General features: G+C 37.6%; 1 protein-coding gene and 1 long non-coding RNA gene across 2 annotated transcripts; one reads left to right on the forward strand and one right to left on the reverse strand.

Annotated features, from left to right (window-relative positions):
• Positions 1-758: 758 nt before the first annotated feature.
• Positions 759-11,784, reverse strand: Task6 (TWIK-related acid-sensitive K[+] channel 6). The gene is made up of 5 exons (XM_089083942.1): positions 11,643-11,784; positions 10,189-10,344; positions 9,165-9,340; positions 8,204-8,533; positions 759-7,810 (listed from the first exon to the last, which is right to left on the reverse strand). The coding sequence occupies exons 1-5, from the start codon at positions 11,767-11,769 to the stop codon at positions 7,493-7,495; spliced, it is 1,107 nt and encodes a 368-aa protein (XP_088940068.1). The 5' UTR covers positions 11,770-11,784; the 3' UTR covers positions 759-7,492.
• Positions 7,744-21,261, forward strand: LOC148934698 (uncharacterized). Its single transcript, XR_016141112.1, has 2 exons — positions 7,744-7,862; positions 14,762-21,261. It is a non-coding gene; the product is annotated as an uncharacterized LOC148934698 (long non-coding RNA).
• Positions 21,262-25,115: the final 3,854 nt, after the last annotated feature.

Genomic DNA, 25,115 nt, shown 5'->3' on the forward strand with positions numbered 1-25,115 from the left:
AAAAGGGATCACAAGGGAAGAAGAAGGGACGCAGTGTCACGTCTCTTTGTGTCGTTACGGTTTAAGGTGCTTTCACACAAAATGAAGCCGTATTAAAATCGAATTTTCCTTCGACGTAAAAAAATTGATAAATAAAACTAGAATTAATTGTCATATAAAAAAGTTTAATCATCAATAAATTATCCGGCGTCTGATTGGAACGTAAAAGTCGCTCGATTGTGCGATATGAAACCGGCTTTATTCTGACGTCATAAAAGATATCAATGACCTCTCGTGTCCTTCCCTGTACGCTGCATTGGCTGTGCTTTACTTCGATGATACTTGAAAGCAAAACGAATTTGTTCTTCATGAAAAAAATGTTTTTATCATTTATGTTGGCTTTGATTCTTAATATAATTAATTACATTTCATTTAACCGATGTTCAAAAAGTCATATACATATTTGTGTTTGTATATAATGATTTTTTAAATATTAAAGTAAACAATGTAAATAAATTAATAAATTTTTAGAGATAGTAAATATTTAGTATATAAATTTTAATATTTTATTCCTAAGAATAACGTGCATATACATATATAAATTATTGTTGTATGTTTCTATGAGCAGATAAAAATTCTTAAAGATTTTTTTATACAGTTTTTTAAAATGTAAATTTCTGTTTCGATTTACGACGTAATTTACACTGTGGAATTAATGTGGAAAAACGATTGCTGTCGTTTACGAATTGAATTTGGGAGAAGAAAATACTGCGGCAGAGTAGATAAAAAAAACTGCTTTATTGTGGCAGAGCACATGTATCATTATATACCAGCATATAATAGGAAGTCCATAATAATTTACAAATTACGATCCACTTAAATGTCGTTACACATGGCGGTGTGTGCAGGCAGGGGATTTGAGAACCGATTCCGATCACTCCCACGCGTCTTATCTCGAATCATTTTCGCCCACTTTGGTTTGTATTTCTCCTTGAAACTTTTCAATGTCAATTGTTAATCGATTGTAAGTGGCTTTCCGAAGGCCCTTGAAGGGTACGCTATGTATAATACATGAAAACAAGAGATATGTGTGTGTGTGTATAAGTCATCCTTCTTACGGTTTCATTTTTCCATCGAAATCGTTAGCCGTTCGTTAATCGAGGAACATTGCGCAAACCTTGTTCTGCATCTTACAATATTGCTATTAATATCGCGAACAATAATTTTCATATGTATCGAAGACACATTGAAAGTCAGCTGTTTTTTTTTTTTTTTTTTCTGTGAGAGAGAAGTCGACATAAAAGAGATTAGTCGACACTTTCCTCTCTGCCGACGAAACGTACGTCTTATCCTAAAAAAGTATTCTGTTTTTTGGAAGAGATAGCCGATCGATCGAACCAACCTATTTGTTGGACAAGTCCATCAAACAAAATTCATTAGACGCAATCTTTGGCACGATGAAATTGTTTTTTAAGTTCCATTGTTATCGGAAGATGCAGCCAATAAAATCGCCGTAAGTGGAATAAGAGAAGTGTAAATTGTCACAAATTTTGAAGATACAATAATCCGGATACACATCTGCGTACTTACTTTTTACAATCTTCTTATTCTTTTTTTTTTTCTTTCTTTCTTTCTTTCCCGCGATTTGAAAAACCGCGCGATCAGTAAAACGATTAAGACCACGACGAAATTGCATTACTTCGATGCTCGTAATTTGATTGATTAATCGATTAATTAATTTGTCAAATTCATAACTATGTACTTACACTTTACCCTATAACAATAATAGCAAAATTGCGTGAATTTTTTAATCCCCCTTTTTTTTTTCTCGTTTTAAATTCCGTATCCTCTCCGGTTACTTCGTAATGTAAATTTACAGCTATTACAAGTATTATTGTTTATATTTGTGTAACATCATAATAGCAGACTCTCCCTCGTGCCCGACTCACCTACCTAATACAAAGTTAAAAACGCACGAGGTTCACATCATCCCTTAAATCCGCGTGTGTACACGCGTGCACACGTGTGTGCGCAGAGCACATGGTGGACTTGCGTCTGGCACTTTGCCTGTACCGTTGTTCCTCTCTGAATTTTCCGGGAGGCCCGAATTAAAAGAACGCGTCAAAGATGGCGTCCGGATGGCGTTGACCTCGAAAACCTCTCGCGAATACACCGCCAATAAAATTACGTACATTTTATCACGACGCGAGGGTGACAAGTTATTATATCGAGTACACTTCGACTCGTGAATGAAATGACTAGATATAGCGCTTCGACAATTTCTTTGTATTCTTTTTTTTTTTTTTTTTTTTTTTTTTTTTTTTTTTTGTATTTAGCCTATCGGCTTTGCACGACTTTGCGTTCTTTTAACTTCGGGCATCCTAGAATTTGGAAGGCCGCTGATGTATCGTTTCGAAAAAAAATTTGTTCAAACCAATTTCTAAGCTAAGGGACCGTAGTCTACCTAATAGAACCGGTCGAGTAAGCGTCATGTCCAAACCGAACGTTCTTGCATTTGTTTACGAGAAACGAGAGAGTGTCCTGAACGCGCTTGTTCCACGTGCGGTCGATCCTGTTACGATTACACGTGCGGCAGGGATCGCGCGTGATGCCGCCGCATCCTTGAAATTCGAAACATTGGTCATGCAAAGGATGCGCAATATGCAAGAAGTTCTCAGACACATCGCGTCTTATCACGTTCTAATTAATCAGACTATAGCCTGAAAAAAAAAAAAAAAAGAAATGATCTTATATCGTCGACTCGTTGGGATTAACTAAGCTAGCGTTGGTCGTAAAATCGTTGATAGTTTTAGCATATCTAGGTACATCTCGCGCTCTGATACGCCGACCGATGGGGCTCTTGGCTTTAGGTAGGCTTGAAAACGGCAAAACATCAAGTGTGGAAAAGGCTTGGAAGTGAACGTAATCTTATAGCAATTTTCAAACGAAGCGTATGTCTCACTCTATATCGTACAGTTGCCTCGTACGTAAGAAGTGTCACGTATGTTTCGATCTACTTCGACAACGTTCCCCGCCACCATTCGATTCTTTTTTCTCTTTTTTCTTAATTTTAACCTTTAACGTGCCATTTGTCGTTCGGGACGTTAGTGGTAATTGTACTTTTCTAAGGATTATGCTACAGATGGAAATCGTAAAAGTGGATAAGCCTGGCGAATAATTACATTAAATATCGGATAAAATTTAATGGTGTGCCGAAGATTGTCAAATTAGATGCGAAGCAAAGCGTCCCAAGACTTAGAAGAAATGCTTTATATATTATATATTACAATATTATATGTATATATATATATATATATATATATATAATATATATATATATATATATATATATGTATACAATTAATAAAAATTCTTTCGCGACAAACAGCGCCACGCTTTTACAATTTACAATTATTATCGATAGAAACTTCATATTCAGTTTTTTTATGGCCATTTATATCATAATAATACGTGAAATTATACTCTGGCTTCATCCTTATACTTAGTACGATGCATCAATCAAAACTAATCTCTTCACAAAAATAGGGAAGATGCATGTAGATGCACTATCCTACAAATTCGTGAACTATTCGCCATGTTACTCTATATTAGTATTAATTGTTCGTCGGCGTTTAAGAGAGATATATCGTAAAGAAATTTTTCGACTTAAAACAAAATCAGGTAATGTTTAAATATATTTTATTATCATTTTTATACTTCTTCTTTCTTTTTTTTTTTTTTTTTTTATCAAAATAATACAAGTAATGGCAATTTAAACGTACGTCAGGAAATTATGGCACTGCGGTATAATTACAGTGACATTATTTGGATCTCTCTAGTCTCTTTTTGAACGTTTGCATTCACGTTAAACAATACATCATTTCATTCTGCATTTTAGCTAAATCGGTGTGAACACATTCCATTTAACGTTTGCCGTTCTCGCGAAACGTTTAGATGGACGTTTAGCCATCATATAGGAAATATTTTTAGCGGCGAAATCATATTTCATTCATTTATACATTAAACTTTCAAGCACATCTCGAGAACAGTAATTTCATGAATTATCAAGAGATAGATATCTAGATCAATCACGTGATTATGGAATATTACAAATGAAATCATGCGGTTTTTTTTTTTATCCTTAAATTAGATTATGTCCTGCCATCCTGGCGATGACAGTTTTATTTTCGCCTACTTAATAATTCGAGATCGAAAGCAAACGAGAAACTGCTCACTTTTCCCAGCTAATTCTCTATAGCCTCGATATTATAAGCTCAATTACTTCTTTTTATCGAATGTTACAATAAATATAAAATATTATATGAAAGTGTATATATAATTCTTGTATTATCTTAAGACGCTATAACCGTTCACCTGAGAATTAAAAAAATTGTATATTCGATTATTCAAAATTTTATTACATTACGTGAAGACTCTAGCAAAATTCGATATAATGAACTACGGAGTTTAAGAACAAATGGATAACGTCGATCGTTCCGAAGTAAAATACCTACGTGTTGTTCCGAAGAGGCTTGTGATCGTTACTGTTATTTAGCTCAAACGAGTTGAAATGATGCGTCAAGTACGATGCGAATGAAATAAAAGTTACATCGATTATCGATTAATACAAGATGCATGGCTAATTATGCGTTCACTTAATTTATCTTCGTTAAGTTTGTCTTCCTCTCTGTTACCCTCCTTATCTCATAAAAATCTTTCACGTTTTAATCGCGATCGTGTTACTTTTTTTGTTACTACCTAATAATATATTACAGATTTAATTCGCCGTAATTAATGGTAATGAACGGGAATGTAAGTTCTAGCAGTTCTTGTCATCCTCTTTTTTTTTTTTTCTTCTCGTAGAGTAAGGTATTTCATAAGTGAAATGGCGTAAACTGATAAACGGTCGACAAGTACGGCTGTTTCGTCATAATCACGCTTGCTCTCAAGAAAAGAAAGTGACTTTAAGTTTCAAAAAATAAGCATTTAATACGCGCATACGTACATTATTTATAGAAATCGAATGAAGCTACGGATATTCATACAAGATCATGCGCCGCAGCCTCTCATAAGTCTGAGATGATCATACGCGTACAATATAAATATTACAATATAAATTACGCTTGACGTCACGATGATTGAACGTTAATAGTCTGCGACTTGAGAATCCAAAAGTACTTGATTTTTGGAAAATCCTGATTGTGTGTACCATAATGGAAAGCCATGAACACGTATGATTTGAATAACAAGACACTCCCACGAGAGAACCGCCGTACCGGTCGGCGTTTTCCTGTGTAGACCATGTCGATTGGATAAAGAAATGTCGTCTATGTATGCTACTCGCACACATGCAATCCAGTATACGTCTTAAAAATATCCGAGTAGATCCTACTTCTCGATAAAAGGCAAGAGAATTGTTCCGCTCGTGTTCATCCTATAGTATGATAACGCATCTACCGGGAATACTTCGTCTCGTGTTTCGATGGATTGACTTTTCGTAGGTAGACTGTAAACAATCGGAGGGGGGAGTGAATTCGCGTCTCAGTTTTTTTCTTCCGTTTTTGTTTTTTTTCTCCTCTCCGCGCGCATACTTATCTCTCCGCAATCGCGTCGTGCGCCCGTTCGTGTGTTTCAGGAAACCTACGGCACCTACTGAACTCTACAAATCTATGTGGCCGTGGCCACCTCGATCAATCTTCGATCTGCACTTATATAATAATAGATGGAAAATCGAAATTTTTTTGAGGATATAATATACATATATATATTTATATCACGTACTCGCGAACTCGCTTGATAATAATAATTGTGATGTATCTTACAAGTATGTATTATACATATTATATATATCTCTCCGTAAGACCGGAACGCCTCCTGTATCGTATACCTAAAGTAGTTGTAGTTTTTCTTTCTTTGTCATACTTTATATTATATACAAATTGTAAAATGTCTTCTTAATGAAAAAGTCATGTCGATTTGTGTATATTTCTTCCTTTGGTGTGTATTTATATTTCTTTAATTAATTTTCTCTCTCTCCCACAAGAATGTGAACGTAAGATATATACCTAGCATCCTCATTTCTTTATCTTTTTCTTTTTTTTTTTTACGCGTTCTTACATTTTCGCCCACAGACGCGTTCCCACGCACGCTCACACGCACTCGCTCGCGATTTCGCTCATTCGTGCCCCTCGCACATTCGCTCCCTTTTGTCCTTTCCACACGCACGTTTCTTTTCGTGCTTCCTCATACTTTCCTCATACTACCTTTCGGCTGCAAGACACATAATCACCTTCGCGGAGTCTTTTGTACATGCATCTCTTTTTTCAAGGTCGGTTCACCGCCTAATCGCACCTGCGACGTGATTCCACATTTCTCGTCTTATTATATATTCTAAGGAGGCGACTAAGTATGAGAATATCAGGAAGCGAGCGCAAGAATTATATTGCTTGGCGTTTCAAGCTGATTTCTAAAATACGAGCTGTGAACATGTATATATTTGGAATTCACGATAAAGCTTCGCTTCGGAATGCGATTGAATTTTTATTTACGAAAAGATCAATCTCGAATTGACGAAGAAAATCGAGAATGTAAAAGGAGAGGAATGTAAAAAGTCTGTACTAATTTTTTATGATAGGTACGTTATTCCAGCGAATATATCCTTACACATGTAATATATTCTTCTTCAGGAAAATATAATAATAATTTCGGCCACGAAGAGTCAAAAGGTAACTTAGCTACGGACTAAAAATAACTTACGTCACTACGAACTTATCACACGTATAGAATCTCATCGCACGTCGCACTTAATGATGCCGGCGAACGACACAGCCATTTATCAAGAGCGCCAGAATGGGAAACATCTCGTCTTTACTTCTTCAGACCGCGCCAGATCCACGTTTCGTTTTTTCGCTCGTCGAATTCTCATTCTTCTTCACTCGATGGTAGGCGCAGACGCATCAAGAAATTCATTCATCCGCACATCGAGTATTCTAATATTCACGGTTACGCGAACCGTGTTGAATTGGACTCGGACGAAAGCGGAGTATCGCAAATGGAAGAGTTGTACACGTCGCGCATGACAATACGTTTTCGTTGAGGAGAAGCATCCGGCGCCGTCACGTTACCCCGGTGTCACAATCCGGATTGAACAGTTCCGGCGAATCCCAGATACCAGCGAATTTTCAACCGATCCTGATCTCTCGGCTATCTGTACGAAATTTTACTCTCGCTCGACGAGAGCGAAACGCGAAAAGGGGAGAGAGAGAGAGAAAGGAGCGAGAGAGAAGGAGAGAAAGAGAAAAGGAGAGGAAGAAAAAGAGAAAAACGGAGCGAGTGGAAGAGGAGAACTCGTGGCGGTGACGATAGCGTCTCGACGACGATTGAAATTCGTTGAAGTCGGCGGCTGCCGGGCAGAGGCACACGCTCCTCAGACGGACTCCCGCCGTGGCTGTTCGTGGTAGTGATGTTGTTGTTGCTGCTCAAGGAGGATCACGCTCCTCGCGGCCGAGCAACGTCAGATGCTGGCGCGGTGCTGATATAGCGGCGGCAGCGGCAGCAGTGGGGCGAGCTGCGGCGGTCGCGGCTCGCCACCCCTCACGCTCGACATCGACAGCTGTTGCATTGGCAGCAAGTGCGAGATCTTGCCGGGCGAGCGGCGCACCGTGAAACGCGGTCTCCGCCGCTTCCTCTGAAAGCCGCTGCAGCGGCAGCTGCACACCGACGCCTCGTCGTCCAACGACAACACGTTCCCGTGATTGCCGAGCTGGCCGGAGAGTATCGAGCCGTTCGCCGTTATTACGTCGCCTTCGAGACGCACCGCGCCCTGGGCCGCCTAAGAAAGGGACGCGAGGATGCCTCATTAGTATTCTCACGACGATGCAATGGTAATGGAAAGATCATTTAATATGTTCGCTACATACACACACACACACACACAGATTTGAAAAATCTTCGCTGTGTACCGCGCGCTATTTTTATATGATGATGAAAATATTCTATGTTGTAAACTTTATATTTTTCTAAATTCTGTGTATTAAATAATAAACCTACATCGGTAATAACGCTATTTTAATCCGTGGATATTTATTCGGTGCTTATATAGTACAAAAGTATTATAAAAATTCCACGAAAAGGCGAATTAAATGGTTTTACTTGATACCAAACATTTGATAAAATAACAAGCAAGATATATCTTAGAGATAATATGAATAAAGGTGACTCGTACCTGTAATGCTTCGGCTTCGTCTCGTCTTTCATCCTCCGTGTTCATCGTCACGAATCTCAAAACCAGCAGATTAAGCGAGGCCGCCACGATCGCCAAGCCGAAGAGAATAAATATTAGGGCGAACATCACGTACTCGGGTTTCTTATTGAGCGCGTTGTCCTTCTGCAGCGCAACCATGTCGCCGAAACCGATTGTCGTCAAGGTGATGAAGCAATAGTAAATGGAGTCGAAGTAGGACCACCCTTCGTACCTGGAGAATGCGGCGGCGCCGCCGGCGATAGTCAGACACGACAACGTCGTTACCACGCAGATGAGGTTTATCTCCGAGGCCTGCAAAACGTCGTGTGTTAACTTATAGGCCAAAATTGCTACGTATATCGTATCATAACAAATGGCTAAGAACTTATAAAGAACAAGGACGATTCGACTAATTTTATTCTCGAGAGAAGAGTCTACTCACTTTTGGGGAAATCTAATTTTATTATACAATTTGAAATGGAGGAAATATATATAAATCCTTCATAGATTAATTTTGTGATAGTTTAAGTTGTTTAATTCGTAATATCACATTAATTATGAGTTCAGTTATTATTTTATGATATACTATTTTTATATTAAAAATAGTTCCTAAATATTCTTATAATATATATAAAACTTGTGTGTTACAATCCAATGTGATCAAATTTATATTTATTTCGTTCGAGTCTGCTTAAAATTGATTAAACGATACGAATTCCTGCAATTCGATTGCTTGGCTTTGGATTATTACAGTTTCCGGCTTGCTATTTTGAGCAGAAATGCAATTCGGAATATATTTCGGCATATTTAAGTTCATTAATTAAGTTTTATAATATCCGGATTGTGCGGAAATAATTTCCATCATGATTTTCATCGTGCGGCTCGTATATTCGCCTCATGGATAAGACGTAATCGCCTGTGGATCGGTTAAGCTTGTTATTACCTGGACGTCCTTACAGTTTAGAAGTTGTTTTACGCTTCGTATCACAACAGACGAGAATTTATTTAAGCGTTCTCCTATACTCTGGAACATTACAAGTCCTAATGGAATACCGATGATCGCGTAGCACATTGTGAACAGTTTGCCGTAGATAGTGTTCGGCGTCGAGTGTCCATAACCTGAAATATAAATAGAGGACGACTTTAACACTTCTCCAACCTTCGTGCACAATCGACGAGAAATGACAATTGTCGCGATCGTTTGGTTACATCATTTCGCGCAAAACCGCGAGATATTGCGTATAATAATGCGAACACGCGTATTTTCCGTCACGATGAAAACAAAACTGAATCGATTAAAACGCTCCTCGATTGGCGAGTACATCTCTAACGATCCATTCGTGCGTTGCTTCAACAATCACTTTCGGTTTCAAAATCACGCCCGTTTATCCAAAAGCTCGTAGAATTGGAGATTATCTCTTACAATAAACAGAAAAACCGATATGCGTCCAGAACAATTCACGCGCCAAAAAAAATTCTGAATTTTTCAAAAATTTGTTTTTTTTTTTTTTTTTTTTTTTTTTATTTGCGAAAAGGGACACTTGTTCGACACTTACAAAAATCGGAAGAGACTCGCGAGAGTTGCCAATTAGTTTGATCTTTTCGAACTGCCGTATTTGGGTACTCGCCACGAATCGAGTTATTCTCTATAGTTATTCTCGATGTAAATGGATACTCAGAATGAGGTATATAATTTTTGAATTTTTCGAAAATTTTTTGTTTCTTTTATTTTCAAAAAAGGAAAAGGATTGTTTACGGAAGACATTTACAGAAATCGGAAGGGACCCGAATTCGTAATCAATTTGCTCTTTTCAAACTATTTCGCATTTGGGTACCCGCCAAACGAGTTAGCCGGTAGTTATTCTCGATGCAAATGGATAATAACGCGACGGTAGTTGTACTGTAATAAACTCTGTTTGAACATCCGACGGTATTCAGGGCAACGATAATTTTGCGACGTATAATACCTATCGTGGTGAGGACCGTTGTGGCGTAATAAAACGCGCCGGCGAACTTCCACTGTTGGCCAGCTTTGTGAGGTTCCGTCTTCAGCACCACTGTTTCCATGATCTTGAAGTCGTCCTCGCTTATGTTATATTTTCGTATGACCATCTTCTCAATGGCTGCGAAACAGAACAGGTGTGCTGATTAGACCGACGTCTCCTCAGATTAGAGGCATCGAGAACAATAAGAGTAACAGCCAACAATTATTTATTATTGTTATATTTATATGTCGATATTGATGAGAGAGAGAGAGAGAGAGAGAGAGAGAGAGAGAGAGAGAGAGACATGCGAATATATAACAGAGTTAAATAAAACGACTAATGACCTCTGAACTTTTCAGAATGTGCTTTCACGTCTGTCGAGACGGATATCTCGTACATCGAGACGACGATATCTTCTTCTAATGAAAATTATATGTCGGGTACGCGCAGAACTGTTCTTCTCAACGAACAAAAGCTGAAGCTCGTCTTTGAAAAAAAAAAAAAAAAAAAAAAAAAAAAAAAAAAAAAAAAAAAAAAAAGGCATCGCTACTTCACTACGCAGCTACTGTCACACCGGGATTTATAAGGCTCGCGGGAGACGGTATTTATCAAAGCCGTTTTCACGAGCCAGTCTCTGCGAGACAATAGTCGCCACGTTGTAAGAAGATCGTTCCCCTTCGTCGAAAGTGCAATGACATTCTTCCACCAGGGGGGAGGGTGTCACTCTGCATAACGTACACCGTCTCGCACAAATAGCGCTGTCGCCGCATACACGATTACACCCTAATGCCTCTCACTCGCACACAACAGAGCGATCGTGTTGAGTATATGAGTAAGTAATTTACGCGAATAACAATAAAAAGACGCGGGGAGACTTGAGATGACATAAATCTAGTCTAGAAACTCTGGTAAGAGAGAGAGAGAGAGAGAGAGAGAGACGCCTCGATCCACCCGATGATTTTTCCAAGTTTTCAGACGTCTCTCTTGGACTTTTCTTGTCTTCCTAGGACTTTATTCATTCAGCAAAGTTCTGCCGAGGACAGATTAAAAGAGAAACGAAGAAAACTGTTACATATCGCGTATACACGTATACGAGTGAAAAAACAGAGAGTGAAAGAAAGTTAAAACAACCAACATAAAGCCGCGCGTATTTTCATACAAAATACCTTTTTCGATAGGAATCTTTTTCCACAGTACAGTTTTAAATTAACCGTGTTACCGTGTTATTCTTTATTTATTATTTTTTTTTTTTTATATAACAAATAACGCGATTGGAACTCGATAAATTTAACTCTGCAACATTATTATTATTATTATTATTATTATTATTATCTATAATCCAGGTCATTTGCCGCGAATGTCCATGTTAAAAGTGACACGCATTGTGATATCGCGAAGCGATTTCAATGGAGCATAAAACGGCAACGATTACTTACCATCTAACGCTTCTTTGCGTGATTTCTCCGTCTCGGACTCGAGCACGTCGAAGATTGCAGCACCGACGAGGAGATAGGTAAGCGTGAAGACGATTAATGATAAAGTCCGGACGTTTTGCTTCTTCATTCTCTAGTGAGCCACATGCTCACTAGCAGGGCCCCGGCCCTAATCACTTGCATCGCTCAATAGGATACGATTTGGGTTGCCGGGCCCATGACGACCCCCTTCCTCCTTCTCTCCTCTCCTTCCAAGGGATGATATTACTCGACGGGGTGGGGGTGGGGGGAGGGGGTCCTTCCTCTTCCTTACCGAACGCTACAGACTTGGCACGCGACCCCTTGTCTTCAGGATATCCGCTTCCTTGCCGCAGCGATCGTGCAGTCGTTTTCGTTCATCTGAAATTGTCGGGTCTACTTATCTCCGATGTTCGATGTGCTAAATACGGCATACGGGATACGTGTAAAAACCGTTGTCACTCCGACGGCGATTTATTAATAAGTCAGTTCGACAATAAATTTCCGATAAAATAAGAATGTGAGGCCGAGAGATGTGCGCGCGGGTAATTGGAGCATCGAATCGATTTTATGGCAGCCGAAAGAGAGCCAATGATACGGGCGAAATTTTACGAATCCGCTCCGCGGCGATATTTCGCGTTATTTTTAAAAATGTGGGTCACTTAAGAACGAAACCGCGAGGATTGAAATCGATTTCACTGAACACTTTTTCCCTCCTCCTTTGAAACGGAGGCTCCTTCAAGAAGTGAGTCCTTTCTAGCTTTCCTGGCTGGCTTGAAATTCAGACGCACGACGGAAATGGTATAATCGTTTCTGGCGACTAAGCGAGAGAGAGATGACTCGTTTTTTTAAGATTTCCTCTTTTTCTTCGATCGACGTAGCGAGACGAAGCTATCTCCCTGATGAGAATCGCGGACCGAGCAAAAAAAAAAAAAATGCTGATTTAAAGGAGCTCACCTGCAACCTGTTCCGGGTTCTCCTTTAAATACGACGAAGAGTTGAGCAGAATGATATGGCAGTGCTTTCGCTGCTCCCACTGCCACGTTCCCTCCATTCCTCGGCTTAGCACCCCACGCTTTCAGAGCCGACTAAACAAAAAAAAAAAGGAAAGATGAAATTCTGATGAGTGACGAAGCAGGTTTCGCCGGAAAATTGGTTTCTGATAGTACATTCGAAGAACAATGCCGGATGAACTTTATTTTGCCAATATTCGTCGATATTGTTTTTCACTTAAGATAGTTTCACTATCAGATTTTCACTACAGTCGAAAAAAAAAAAAAAAAAAAAAAAAACATCGAAATCAGATGAATAAGACGGAGATTTAAGAGCCATGACCAGAATATGAAAAGCTATAAAATAAATAATAAACTGTATATATATTTTTAAGTATATATATATATATATATATATATATATTTAAATATATATATATATTTAAATATAAATATATATATATATATATATATATATGAAAAGAAAATATTTAAGAAAAATGAAATGAAAGTTATTCGCAAGTATCAAGATTTTTTTATATCGAACAATGGGAAGATGACTGGATGAACGATTAGAATTGCTTTGAATGAATTTGTATTTAAAGTGGATCTAGGATATAAGAGTTTCAGACTGACTTTTACAAATTTAATTAAATACTGATCCGATTGATCCTCTTTCTTATTCATTAACTCGCTAGTTACCTCCGATCAAGCGTTATTTAAAAAAGCAAATTTATAAAATCAAATGTTAAAATTAACAAATCGCGAGGAGGTACTCTCATGTGTGAAATTGCAGATGATATGTTATTGCGAGGTATTCAGCAAATGTCTGATTCTCATGTTTACATTGAACACATTCTTCGTATTAAACACCTCGCACGTGAATCTAGGATTAGTTGACCATACGTATGGTAGAACAATTTACACTGCAAACAGAAGCGATGTTTCCATCAAAGATTACAACCTGAGGGCAATTTCGGTGAATTTAAATACGCATGTTTATTCGTAAAACTAGAAGCACGATCGAAGAAAAATATATTTTTCTCGCACCGGTTTTCGAAATTAAACTGATCATCGTTATCATCGATATTTTCCACTCACATAGCGCTATCTTGAAGGACAGTTTTTTTTTCACGTGTATATGTTGTATTTTGCAGAAATTCGTTTTTTTTTTACACATATATTTTTCAAAAATAAAGAAAAATCATAAAAAATCAAAAATAAAAAAGCAAGTCATTTTGTCACATGAAATATGTAATATTCTCTATTATGTTAAATATTTCAAAGTTTCGATCGAATTTTTAATATGTATGATTTTTATGATTAATATTAAAGTACATTATAAGGAAAATATTTATAATCAAAAATTTAAAGAATTAAGCAAAAAAAAAATAATTAATAATAAATAATTAATAATTAATAAATTAATAAAAATAATTAATAAGATTTTTTTACTTAAATTATGTTGATTTGAATTAAATTAAATCTAACATGACACTAGAGATTTTTTAATTTGATGAAAGCAAGCTATTGTAAAAATTCATAGGTACGTATGAATAAAGCATATCATTGTTGCAAGAGAAAGATAGAGGAAAAAAGAGAAAGCGAAGGAGAAATTTCGCAAGCAAGTTCATCGTTCTGTCCATAGCTCATCGTTCATTCAATTGGAAACGAGCTCTATGCAATTTCATAAGCAATGATGAGTCAAGTCAAATCAAGTCTTCTCAAATTCTTTTCTTCTCTCTCTTCTTTTTCTCCTTCTGACGGTCTGCGTTTTATTGAATTTATGATAAATTGCTTCCGAAATTCCTATCCGCGATGCGAGCAAGTTTGAGAGGCGAGGAGAGAGAAAGGGGGAAGAGGAGGAGAAAATTCGCACATTTAACCCGTGAGAGAAAAGGTCGAAGGAAATCCCTTCGTAAATCAAGGTAACGATTAGAATCGCGGCGACTCTTTTCACGAGGGGGAGAATCTACTGAATACATTTAAACCTGATATTCGCGACATTAATGCCGGTAATGATCGATGAATGTACAAATCTGACACTCCAAAAAGGGTGCGCATTCGCATCTAATCCGAGTGGTCACATCTAATCGAGTTTTTCGGTTCTAGTTCTGATATCAAACAGAAGACAAGTTGGATCAGCCCGGACGAGCCGGTCAGATTGATTGCCTAAACCATCCCCTGAGAAGGAGAAGGAGATAAACGTTAAATATTACTTCATTATTATTTCGAGTTGCGCATTTTATCAATGCAATCACTTTTATTACACTACGCTTAGTATTTTATGCAAAATACACTTAATATAAAAGCATTTGTTAATCTTTCTTTCATATTTCAAAAAAAAAAAAAAAAATAAAAATATAAGCACTTGTTATAGACTTAAAATTGGTTAAAAATTGTCTTTATATTTTCGTTCTAATTATGAAACATTTTATGTTAGTAATTCTTAATCGGATATAAATTCCTAGTAGCGTGCGAAATGTCCCCTTTAGAGATATGAGACGTCGGGATGGATGGTTTTTAAAGGGTGCGCGGGGATGATCGACGATCCCGTGTGCGTGTGCGATTTTTATTACTTATCACCGTATCAAGAAAAAGAAGAAGAGCGCGCATGTCTCACAAAGAGAAATGTATGTATTCCTCCTATGTCCACACGGCCGGGGTGCCACAGCCCAACCGAAAAGGTCAAGGACCCGCCACTTTAGGGGAAGACACGTCGCAATTCTGCGCCATCCAGTCATTATCTCGTGATAGGATCTTCATTGTTATACCCTTGGATAGGTCACGAGTTTAATAACAGTTAGCTACCGTACCGCTCGCGATGCTCCCTAATATCGATTATTGTGCGCACGATTCTGTAAAGGGTTGTTGCGATAACGGCTTATTTGCTCCACTGAATCGACGAGAACAATAAGCCGTGGTAGTCCAAAGGACGACGTACCCGATCGCCCACGCGGCTCGCACCTCTTCCCAACCAAAGACGATGAATTTTTCCAGAAGTCTCCCAACCGACGAGATAAGTCCCGGAATTTGTTTTTATTTACGGAACGGCAAAGAGATCGGCTTATAATGTATATATACGACATCTGAATTTCGAGAAATTGACAATATATAATTTATTTACGTAATCATTTACCGGATAATATGACTTTTCATATTATATTATATCTGCAGAATTGCTCCATAAAAACATAAAAATAATACAGGAGTAATGAGAGTAATACTATGGATTAAAATTGTGACTCTGATGAAAAGGAGATTAAATATTTCTTCTCTGATTTCTATTAAATTCTGTGATATTCTATTGGGAAAAATGGGCTCCTCCTCATTAAGAAGATCTGCACAATAAAACCCGTACGATTCATGAGGTTGAGAAATTTGTTTGTTTACAGTTGTTAGATAAACACTTTTCTCATTCAAAATATTAAGTTATGTCACTAACCGAAATATTAAATTATAACATTAAAAAATTATTACAAAGGAAAATTAAAAAATGCACATATATGATAATGTTATACAACAAATATGTACAAATTGAGAATTTTGTACAATTTGTTAGAAATATATAAACCAAAGAATTGTCAATAATTTCAAGCTAATATTTATAAATCTCTCTCTTCACAGAAAAATAATATATTATTCACAAACAATTCCTCGCTCCCATCATTTATTTTGGTAAGTAAACTCTAGAAAATCAAGTAGATTAAGTGTAATATCAATGAACGAACAGGTTGGCATACGCCGTGTAAATGATTATGGGCTCAATCAAGATATATATCGGCGGATTACAAGGATCAGTCATATTTTACATTACGTTACAGCGCAAAGAGAGACGCTTACGGAAAAGAATCTTACTGCCGCGAATAACATGGGAATTCAATGATTCAAGTTTGTCGTGTCACGTTTATTTTTACACAAAAAAAATCGCGAAGCTTGCAATAGACACGAGTATCATCAAAAGTATCTACTGCAAGCTTCGCGATTTTTTTAGATATATATTTTTACACACACACACACACACACACACACACACACACACACACACACACACACACACACACACACACACACACACACACACACACACATATACGTTAATGTGTAACGTATATATGTGCGAGATTTGGTAAAGTTAGAGTGCGCAAAATCCTTGCACGTGCAACTGCAATTTCTTGAAATTCCAAGAAATTGTAACAAGTCTGCTCGACGTAATATTGAAATTGCACGTGCTATGGGTTGTAGCAATCGATTGCACGGAAATAGAATCCGCTCTTCTAATTCGTGCGATTCTCACGAGCGCAACATCCGGTTCTTCTGGTAACTTTTAGTCTTCGCAGATGTTGCCAATAGGAGACTCCGTGCCTTGGCGTTCAATATTGGAATACACCGATCCCGATGGAACCTACGCGGCATATAAATAATTAATCGAATTATCAATCAAAGTCTCCATTATCGTCGAAATATATTACAATCTGAATATTAAAGCTAAATTAAAATTATTGCATTTTCCTGTGAATACAAATCAGAAAAAGTCTCATGCGTCCCCGTAATGCAATAATTTTAAATTATTATTAAATATAGTTAATTAGTTATTTTAAAAATTAATTACAGGCATGTGCGATACAAATTGCTATAGTTAACATAATTAATGACGATGAATATGAATATATTTTTAAAATACTATTATACTAGCCTTTCAATTAAAATTGAACAAAGAATATCTTTAAATTTATTTTATATTTTTTTGAAAATCTAAAGAAATATTATTATTATTATTATTATTATTATATTAATACAACATATTAATATACAAAGAATGTATGCAATATTATCTGTATTATCTGTGCAGAAACCTTGTGCTTTCTCGCGAAATACATCGAGAGGATAGGCTGATATTTCCTCGAAGATATGCGGCCATTTCGCGGCGGGCGAATGCAAAAGTCATTTCCCTTAAATCGTGCATCGCGAGTTGCGGCCTATTTCGCCGACGTTATCAGCGTCATGTTTTTCTCGAGCGCAACCCTTACGGGCACACAACTCTCTCGCGCGGAACTTCATGCAATGAAATGAGGCCGAAGAAGATGAGACTCGCGCATTTCGCACCGTAGATCCTCGCTACCCTCGCCGTCCAAACCGCCATGCGCTAACACTTTTGTAAGCGTAAGAGTACAACCGCTCGAGTGCTCCTTCCCGATTCAATTACATTAGAAGACGTCCGGGGGACCTTTCTTCTCTCCCGGATATCGAAATAGCGCGTATTCCCCGGCTCACCTTTGCCAACGCGCATAACCGCGCCCCGGTCCTTTTCCCTTCGCTTTTTTTCTTCCCCCCCTCCCGGGGGGGGGTCTCTTTTAAAGCGTCGTTCAAACCCCCACGATAAAGTTGACGAGTCTCATAAATAAATACATTCCATTACAATATGTTCGCCGGTACCTTTCAATAAACTTTTAGCATTCAGTCCCATATCGTCCCGTGAGAAAATGAAAATGCATGCGTTCAATGATTAAATGTCGTAGGCGCCCGACTCACAATTTGTGATATTGGATTGACACGAAATCATACTTGCAAAATCTATATTTTTCTCGCTCGCTATGAAATATTAGAAATAATAAGGCAGTTGTTAATTGTGTACACGTTTATCGTGTATTATGTATATGTACATTTATTCGCGCTATTCAATCTTTGCTTTGACAGTATTTTTTCTCTGTCTCCAGAGGATGTCTGACTGATATCATTTTCTACTACTGCAGATGATGCAGTAGTAGTTCTTCGATTTATTCCACGGCGCTGTTTCCGCTTTCGCAAAAATTATAATAACTTGAATAATACAAAATTATTTTGTAATGCGAAGTTGCTTTTTATAAACATAATTTTAAAAAAGGAGCGTTGCAATTTTCATTAACTTGTTACACACGTACAACCTCCTCTCGGGAGATACTTTAAGCTTAGGCTCCCCTAAATACACGTGGCATTACCGATACGGAGAAATACAAACAGGGTCGAAGTAAGCTCTGTAAACTAACTGCAAAAACCGCGGCGTCGTTTAAATGCCTAGAAATTCCACGCGGCTAATGCGTACGTCTTTTTGTCGTCGTTACGAAAAGCAGGCATAAATTTCGAGGAAAAGGGGTTAGTAACCCCTATACGCTCGCCACGATAGTGGGGGAAACTTCGGCTCTTTTCGGGTCGACTGGACCAGCCGAATGATTAATGGGCAGACACTGAAAAAAGAGCTTTCATCCATCTTGCGTTCCCCTATCCACCTACATTTCCCCTTCTGTCACCCTCTCTCCTTCTTCTTCTCTCTCTCTCTCTCTCTTTCTCCTTGTCTTTCTCCTTTTCTCCTTCCTCCGTTCGTCTCTCGTACGTTGCCCCGCGTCTGTCCAAGGACACGCACGGCCACCGGAGAAACAGCAAAGAGCAAAAATGCCGGAGGGCGGCTGGACAGATTTATCGTGGGGTATCGTTTGCAGGGTGCGCTTGACAAATTTTGGATTCCCTTAACTGCTCCAGAGTTCATTCTCCCTTTCTTTTCCTCCCCGCTCGCCGCGATGGATTCTCCCCGTCGACGTTCTCATCCTCGCCGGTGATGGATAGCCGTGAGAAAATGAAAAGCCGTCTTTGATTTATCGCCTAACCGATCATCTCTATCGGGGCTATCTTCGGAAGGAGCGTGCATCGCGTATATCCGCGGCGCGAGTAATGGAAAGAGGGAGGAAGGGGGAGAAGTGGGGGAGGGGAGAGAGGGGACGCCGTTCTCAAATTATCCCGCTGCAAAACACGCGCTGGATACGCCGAAAGGATAATGTGTAATCACGCGTACATTAATTATCGCGCAGCCTGGAAATTGCTTCGGGTAATATTCTAATATATATTAGCACAAGAAGCCTGTCTGAATGAAGATTTAAGGGACGCCAATATTGTTGCTTAAACATACACACACGTTACCCTTAATTATTTGATCCACCATTAATTTCGGGGCTTCACGTAAATTTCGAGTCTCCCCGACCGCTTCTGTCGGAAAGAAACCGACAACGAAAAAAAAAAAGTAACGTCCTCGTCTTGTCAAAAGAAAAAAAAACAATGCATTAATTTAATGAAATGGTCTTATTTTTTTTTTTTTTTTCGAGCGTAACGCATCAATGTTTTATGACAAAATCACTCAGAAAATTGCCGTCATCAGTAAAAGGGGATAAAACGCAACGGGATCACCGGAACGATCAAGGCTATTACTTTAGCATATTTAATACAAGTAGTCGTATCAACCAGCTCGATTACCGCTATCTTTATCAAAGGCTTTGAGCGACAGCTCGAATGTAGTGAGCGAAAATATTCCTTGAATCTGAAATTTTCTCGCGTAATTTCAAGTGTGCGTACACACCTCACATCTTTAGAATTTGAATGTCGTCAAATTAATCTTCGGACTTCTATCATTTTTTTGTTTTACTAATTCAAATTATTCCGTAGCGTCAAACACAATAATCTCGGTAAACTAAATACTCTTTAAGGTATTTTTTTGTTATAATTTTTCTTTTTTTTTTTCATCGCAACAAAAAGGTCGCTCGCTTCGATCGTGCCTGGAAACGAGAATTTAATTACTCTGAATGCGTCTGAAAATAGTCACTGAAAAAGTGCATTTAAAGCCCGGCACCGCCCAATCCTCGTTTCCCGCGAGATAGCCCATTAATTAGTGAAAGAAAGGAACATTTTCGCGGCCGTAATATTTCGTCAGCTTAATAACTCGGACACGGTCTCTATTATCGTTCCATCTCACTCAAATATCTACACACAAAGCGCCAATTCAACATTTTTGAAATTTATACACGTATTTTTGGTGCCATTTTGGGAGAAAAATAACATCCTACATATACGCATAAAGACTTGGCAGAAAAAAAGACTTTTTCGAAAAAAAAACTATACTTTTTAATTAAAACACACAAAGACATTTTTACAAGAAAAAAATATCCGTAATTTGTAAGTTTAATTTCTAAGCGTGAAATAAAATGATGTAATAAAATTATACCCATGTCGTACGAATTCATCGAATTTTTATGGAAAAAAAAAAAAAAAAAAAAAAAAAAAAAAATTCGGTTTTATATGTATTATATTATATCCGCCTTAAGCGGATTGAGTTTCTTCGCGAATTTCACCTCACTTTCAAGAAAAACTCATTTTTCCACCATCCATTTGCCGCATAGTACCGAGTTCTCGTAATTTTCGCCACGTTCTTGCGTCCGGTGTGTCCACTCTGATTTCAACTACCGCTCTCTCGGCACGTTCATCCTTCGTCCTGTTCTGCTGTTGACCGCTAATTCTAACGTGTCGAGCGACACGACCAACTTCTGTACGTCCAACTGTACGTCTGCGGCGAGACGGTATAGCTACTTATTAATGGGAAGACTTGTTGCTCTCCCTCGCGACACTACAGTTGCAGCTCCATTGTGCTTCCCGCAGTTGTATCCCTATGATTTTGAAAAGGTACGTAGTTTTTTTTTTTTTATGCGTGCATTAAAACAGGTTTTGCGAGTCGGGATAAACGTAAATAACCAGAGCGTAACTGAATTCAGTTATTCTCAAAGAGCTTATTGTCAGAATAATGAGATATGTCCGTAGAAAAAAAAAAAAAACAAAAAAAAACATGTAACTTAAATAAGATTGTGTAGCATAAATTAATAACAACAATAAAATAATGTCAAATGTAAAAATCTATTTAGAAATGTCTCATAAATTCTTAGCTTAACATATTCAATTTTCCTTATTGCATTCTTCACAGAAGGAATTGGTGCTTAATATTTAGTAGTCTTAATTCCAAGGAGTGTAAGAATGATGTGGTTAAAAAAAAAAAAAAAGAAAGAAAAGAAACGCAAACGACCGAGTGTCGTTCTTCCGCTTTCTTTTCCGCTTGAGTGTCCTCTCGACTAAAACCGTCTGCCGATGTCAGTACATTTTACGTACGTTGGTTGCAACAGAGCCAAATGTATTTTTCATGAAGCCGCAATAAAACTTGCAGCGACGAAAGCCAATAACAGTAAACCGACGACTCGTGTAAAGTATATTCGTACATTCTCTCGCGAAATAAATCATTTCGCCGCCGTACTTTTCGTTACGAGGTGCGAAATCTAGCGAATTACTCCACATACTTATTTAACTCATTAATGTATTTACTTTAATTAATTAATCTGGAAAAAAAGATGGCATTCTTGCTCCGGCAAGCAACAAGTTGCATGCGTAGAAAGACGCGATTAATGTTAACAACATTAACGACGAATATTATTTTCGCTTTTTATTATCTTAAAATATAACCACCGTTGTGAGTAATTAATATCTCGTCTATTATCGTCCACTTTAACAATTCTGCTTAATGGGCACAACATTCTTTACAACTAAACTAAACGTTGTCGGATAAAATGTAATAAAAAAACGATGCAACGACGCCTTTAAACAAGAACGAAATTTTTCAGTGAAAATTTAAAATATAAAATATTTAGAAAGCTCCCAGTAATTTAAAAAGATTAAATTATTTTATGCTGAAAATTCGAAAAATTTGAAGAATTTTCGAGCTTATAATTGCATAACACAACGAGCGAAGCGTAAGCGAGCGAATTTGATTCAAATCTTTATGCCAAGATATCAAAATTTAATAACAACAAATTGTGTTCGTTAATCGTGAAATAAATTCTGAATACAACAGACCGTTTTTACAGCTGTATATAAAGTTATGTACAGTCACATTTCGTGTAACCGTTGTCATGAGATATAAGAAAAAAATGTACACGCGACATGATATTCATTTTTACCTCTATTTTTCGATCTATCGTTCGATATGCGCATCGTGAGATGCAATTTAAAGCAGTTTTTGTAATCTTCGTATTCGTATTCCATCTTGGTAACTGATATTTTAAAACTGATGTGACAAAAAAAAGAGAGAGAGAGAGAGAGAGAGAGAGAGAGAGAGAAGGAAAAAATGGATCGACATAATTAGCCGTACGAGGGCCTTCTGCGAATGACAGAAGCGAGGAAATTTTTCGGACGTGAGAAGCGGCGACGGTGGGAAAAAGATACGACCGCGGAATAATTGGAAATGATCCATCGGTCGATTCAGCAGCGGTACATCGTATTAATTTAAAATGAAACCGATCTGAATTATTTCTGTTCTATTACTGCGAGCATAATCGCGAGGCCGCCACCCAGAGATTCGGGAGATCCGTTACAGTTAATCTCGTTATCGCAGTATACATCGCGGATCCATATCTCCGACAAGTGGATCTTTCTGGAATTAATCTCTAATCTGAAAAATACCGCCCTTGTCTCAAGATTGATGAATGCTGTCGGCAATTTTTGGAGATATACAGACAAATTGGAACAAGTCCGCATGAGCCGTTACTGCACTTGGAATAAAAGTCCCCCAAGGGAAAATCATCATTTTCAATAAAAATGACATAAAAAAGTTCATGGTGAATACCTATAATATATATTTACTTATATTTTACTTTATATATAAATAATTGATCGAGTTATATATATATATTTCAAGTTTTATCTCATATTTAATTTCGATAATGTCTACATCGAGCGATATTTAAGCGCGATTTCTCGAATTCTTTTACCGTGCACGTTTACCATTAAATGCAGCAATTTGATTTTTTTATCTATACTATTTATACCGAGAAAACCTTCCCCCTGTATTAGGCAAATAGAATTCATAATCAAATAGCCCAATTTGCCGTTAATTATATGCCGGGATGGAATTACATGAGATTTACATATGCATTAGCGCGTTCTTTCGCGTCGTTAAAAAAAAAAAGATCCTCGAGTATAAGATATTGTTTCGTTGGTCACGTCGAAACGATAATGCGCTAATGGCTCGTGTTGCATAATCAGGAAAGTTTAACGGCAACCGCCGAGACGTGAGAACGACACTATCAAGATGGTGGAGCGAAAATATCGTAGAAAGTGTAAATATTTTCAGCCTGTAAATCGAAAATAAATTTTCAAAGAGAATTAAAAAAAAAAAAAATGGCCTCGAAAAACTTCTTCGCCGATATTCCTTTCTTCTTTGCGAGATAAAGATGAAATAAAGCTAAGCGTAATAATAATGGAATCGTCGAGTACAGAGGATTTCAAATTCACCGGATTCTGCTACGAATATACGCGATCGATTTTTGCGCGGCGTATATACTTGACAAAGTGACCTAATTACGGTACTACTTAACATTAAAAATTAGCTCGGGAATGTGTGCGTTGAAATATGTAGCATCTCGAAGCAGCTCTGACTTTTTTCACAAGTGGAAAATCTCATCTCATCGAAGGGGAGAAATTTCCTCTGGGTGGTGGTCATGTATAAGCGTAATTAAAATCGTAAACCGCACTTATTCTCACTTTATTAAAGTGGAACTCGAGTAACTAAAGTAAAAAAATAAAATATATAATCACGCATTAGATATAAAATTGAATTCCTCAGCGTATATCGCTATATATCATATACGATATAAATCAATTGGATCACAGTGGGTGGAGGAATGATGTGATAAAAGAAGAACAGGGGCGCTATGGCGCCCTCCTTGTAACCTCCTCCCTCCCCCGCACCCTCCCTCCCCTCCCTCCTAGACAACAACGACCGAATATAGCTTCGCCGATATGGAAGCTAATGAACCAATTACACGTAATAGGACCGCCGCCTTCGAGGAACGATTGTCTCGGCTCTCTCGGCTGCTTCAAGGACTCTCGCTATGCAAACAATGGCCTCGACAAGAGACGTTGCAACCGCCTGCACTCGATCGGTATCGAATCGCGCTTTTAATTTGAAGTCGAGTACTATCGCACTGTTCGCGGGGTAAAAGGACGGAGTGCCACGCACGTGACAACGTCGTTACACGCACGTATGTTAATTAGAAACGTTATAGATTAATTGGACGGAATAGATTAATTAGGAATCTACGAGGATTTCGGAGACTGCATCAAAGCATGACGTAAATTATATAGTGATATAATTTTGAAATTTAAATTATTACTTAATTTGCTGATATAAAAATAGGTAGGATCTGAAATAAGGCGTTGCATTTTTACTATTGCAGAGGAGAAATTTTCCAAAGAAAGATATTTGCAGTCACAGAGGCGAGATGAGATAATAAATAATTTTTATTTATTATAAAGATGGAAGTCATCATTCAAAAAGTTAAAGTTTTATATTTCACGAGGTATGGCTCTCAAGTAAGATCATGGATCATTTTTTATACGTAATACAGTTAATTAAAGTAAAATTCCTTGACGTGGTACAAAAAATGTTATTTTAAAAAACGAAACAAAACTACGGCAAGTATATCTAATTCCACTTATTGAAATATATATTTAGTTTGTTTGTCAATTTCTTCTCAGCGTCCCTCTATATCGCATTCAAATATATAATCTCGGTAAGTCACAGTTTTATCTCAAATCCCAATTCTAAAATGCATGCATATGAAAC

This window comes from Pogonomyrmex barbatus, unplaced genomic scaffold, assembly GCF_055798465.1.
Source record: "Pogonomyrmex barbatus isolate J1 unplaced genomic scaffold, ASM5579846v1 scaffold8, whole genome shotgun sequence".
Taxonomy (NCBI): Eukaryota; Metazoa; Arthropoda; class Insecta; order Hymenoptera; family Formicidae; genus Pogonomyrmex; species Pogonomyrmex barbatus.

Bases quoted from the DNA above. Each gene is read 5' to 3' on its own strand.
- Task6 (XM_089083942.1), bottom strand. From the start codon at position 11,769: ATGAAGAAGCAAAACGTCCGGACTTTATCATTAATCGTCTTCACGCTT. The intron at 10,345-11,642 runs GTAAGTAATCGT...TCTGTTTCGCAG, and splicing joins ACGCAAAGAAGCGTTAGATG to CCATTGAGAAGATGGTCATA. The intron at 8,534-9,164 runs GTAATAACAAGC...GACGTTTTGCAG, and splicing joins TAAACTGTAAGGACGTCCAG to GCCTCGGAGATAAACCTCAT.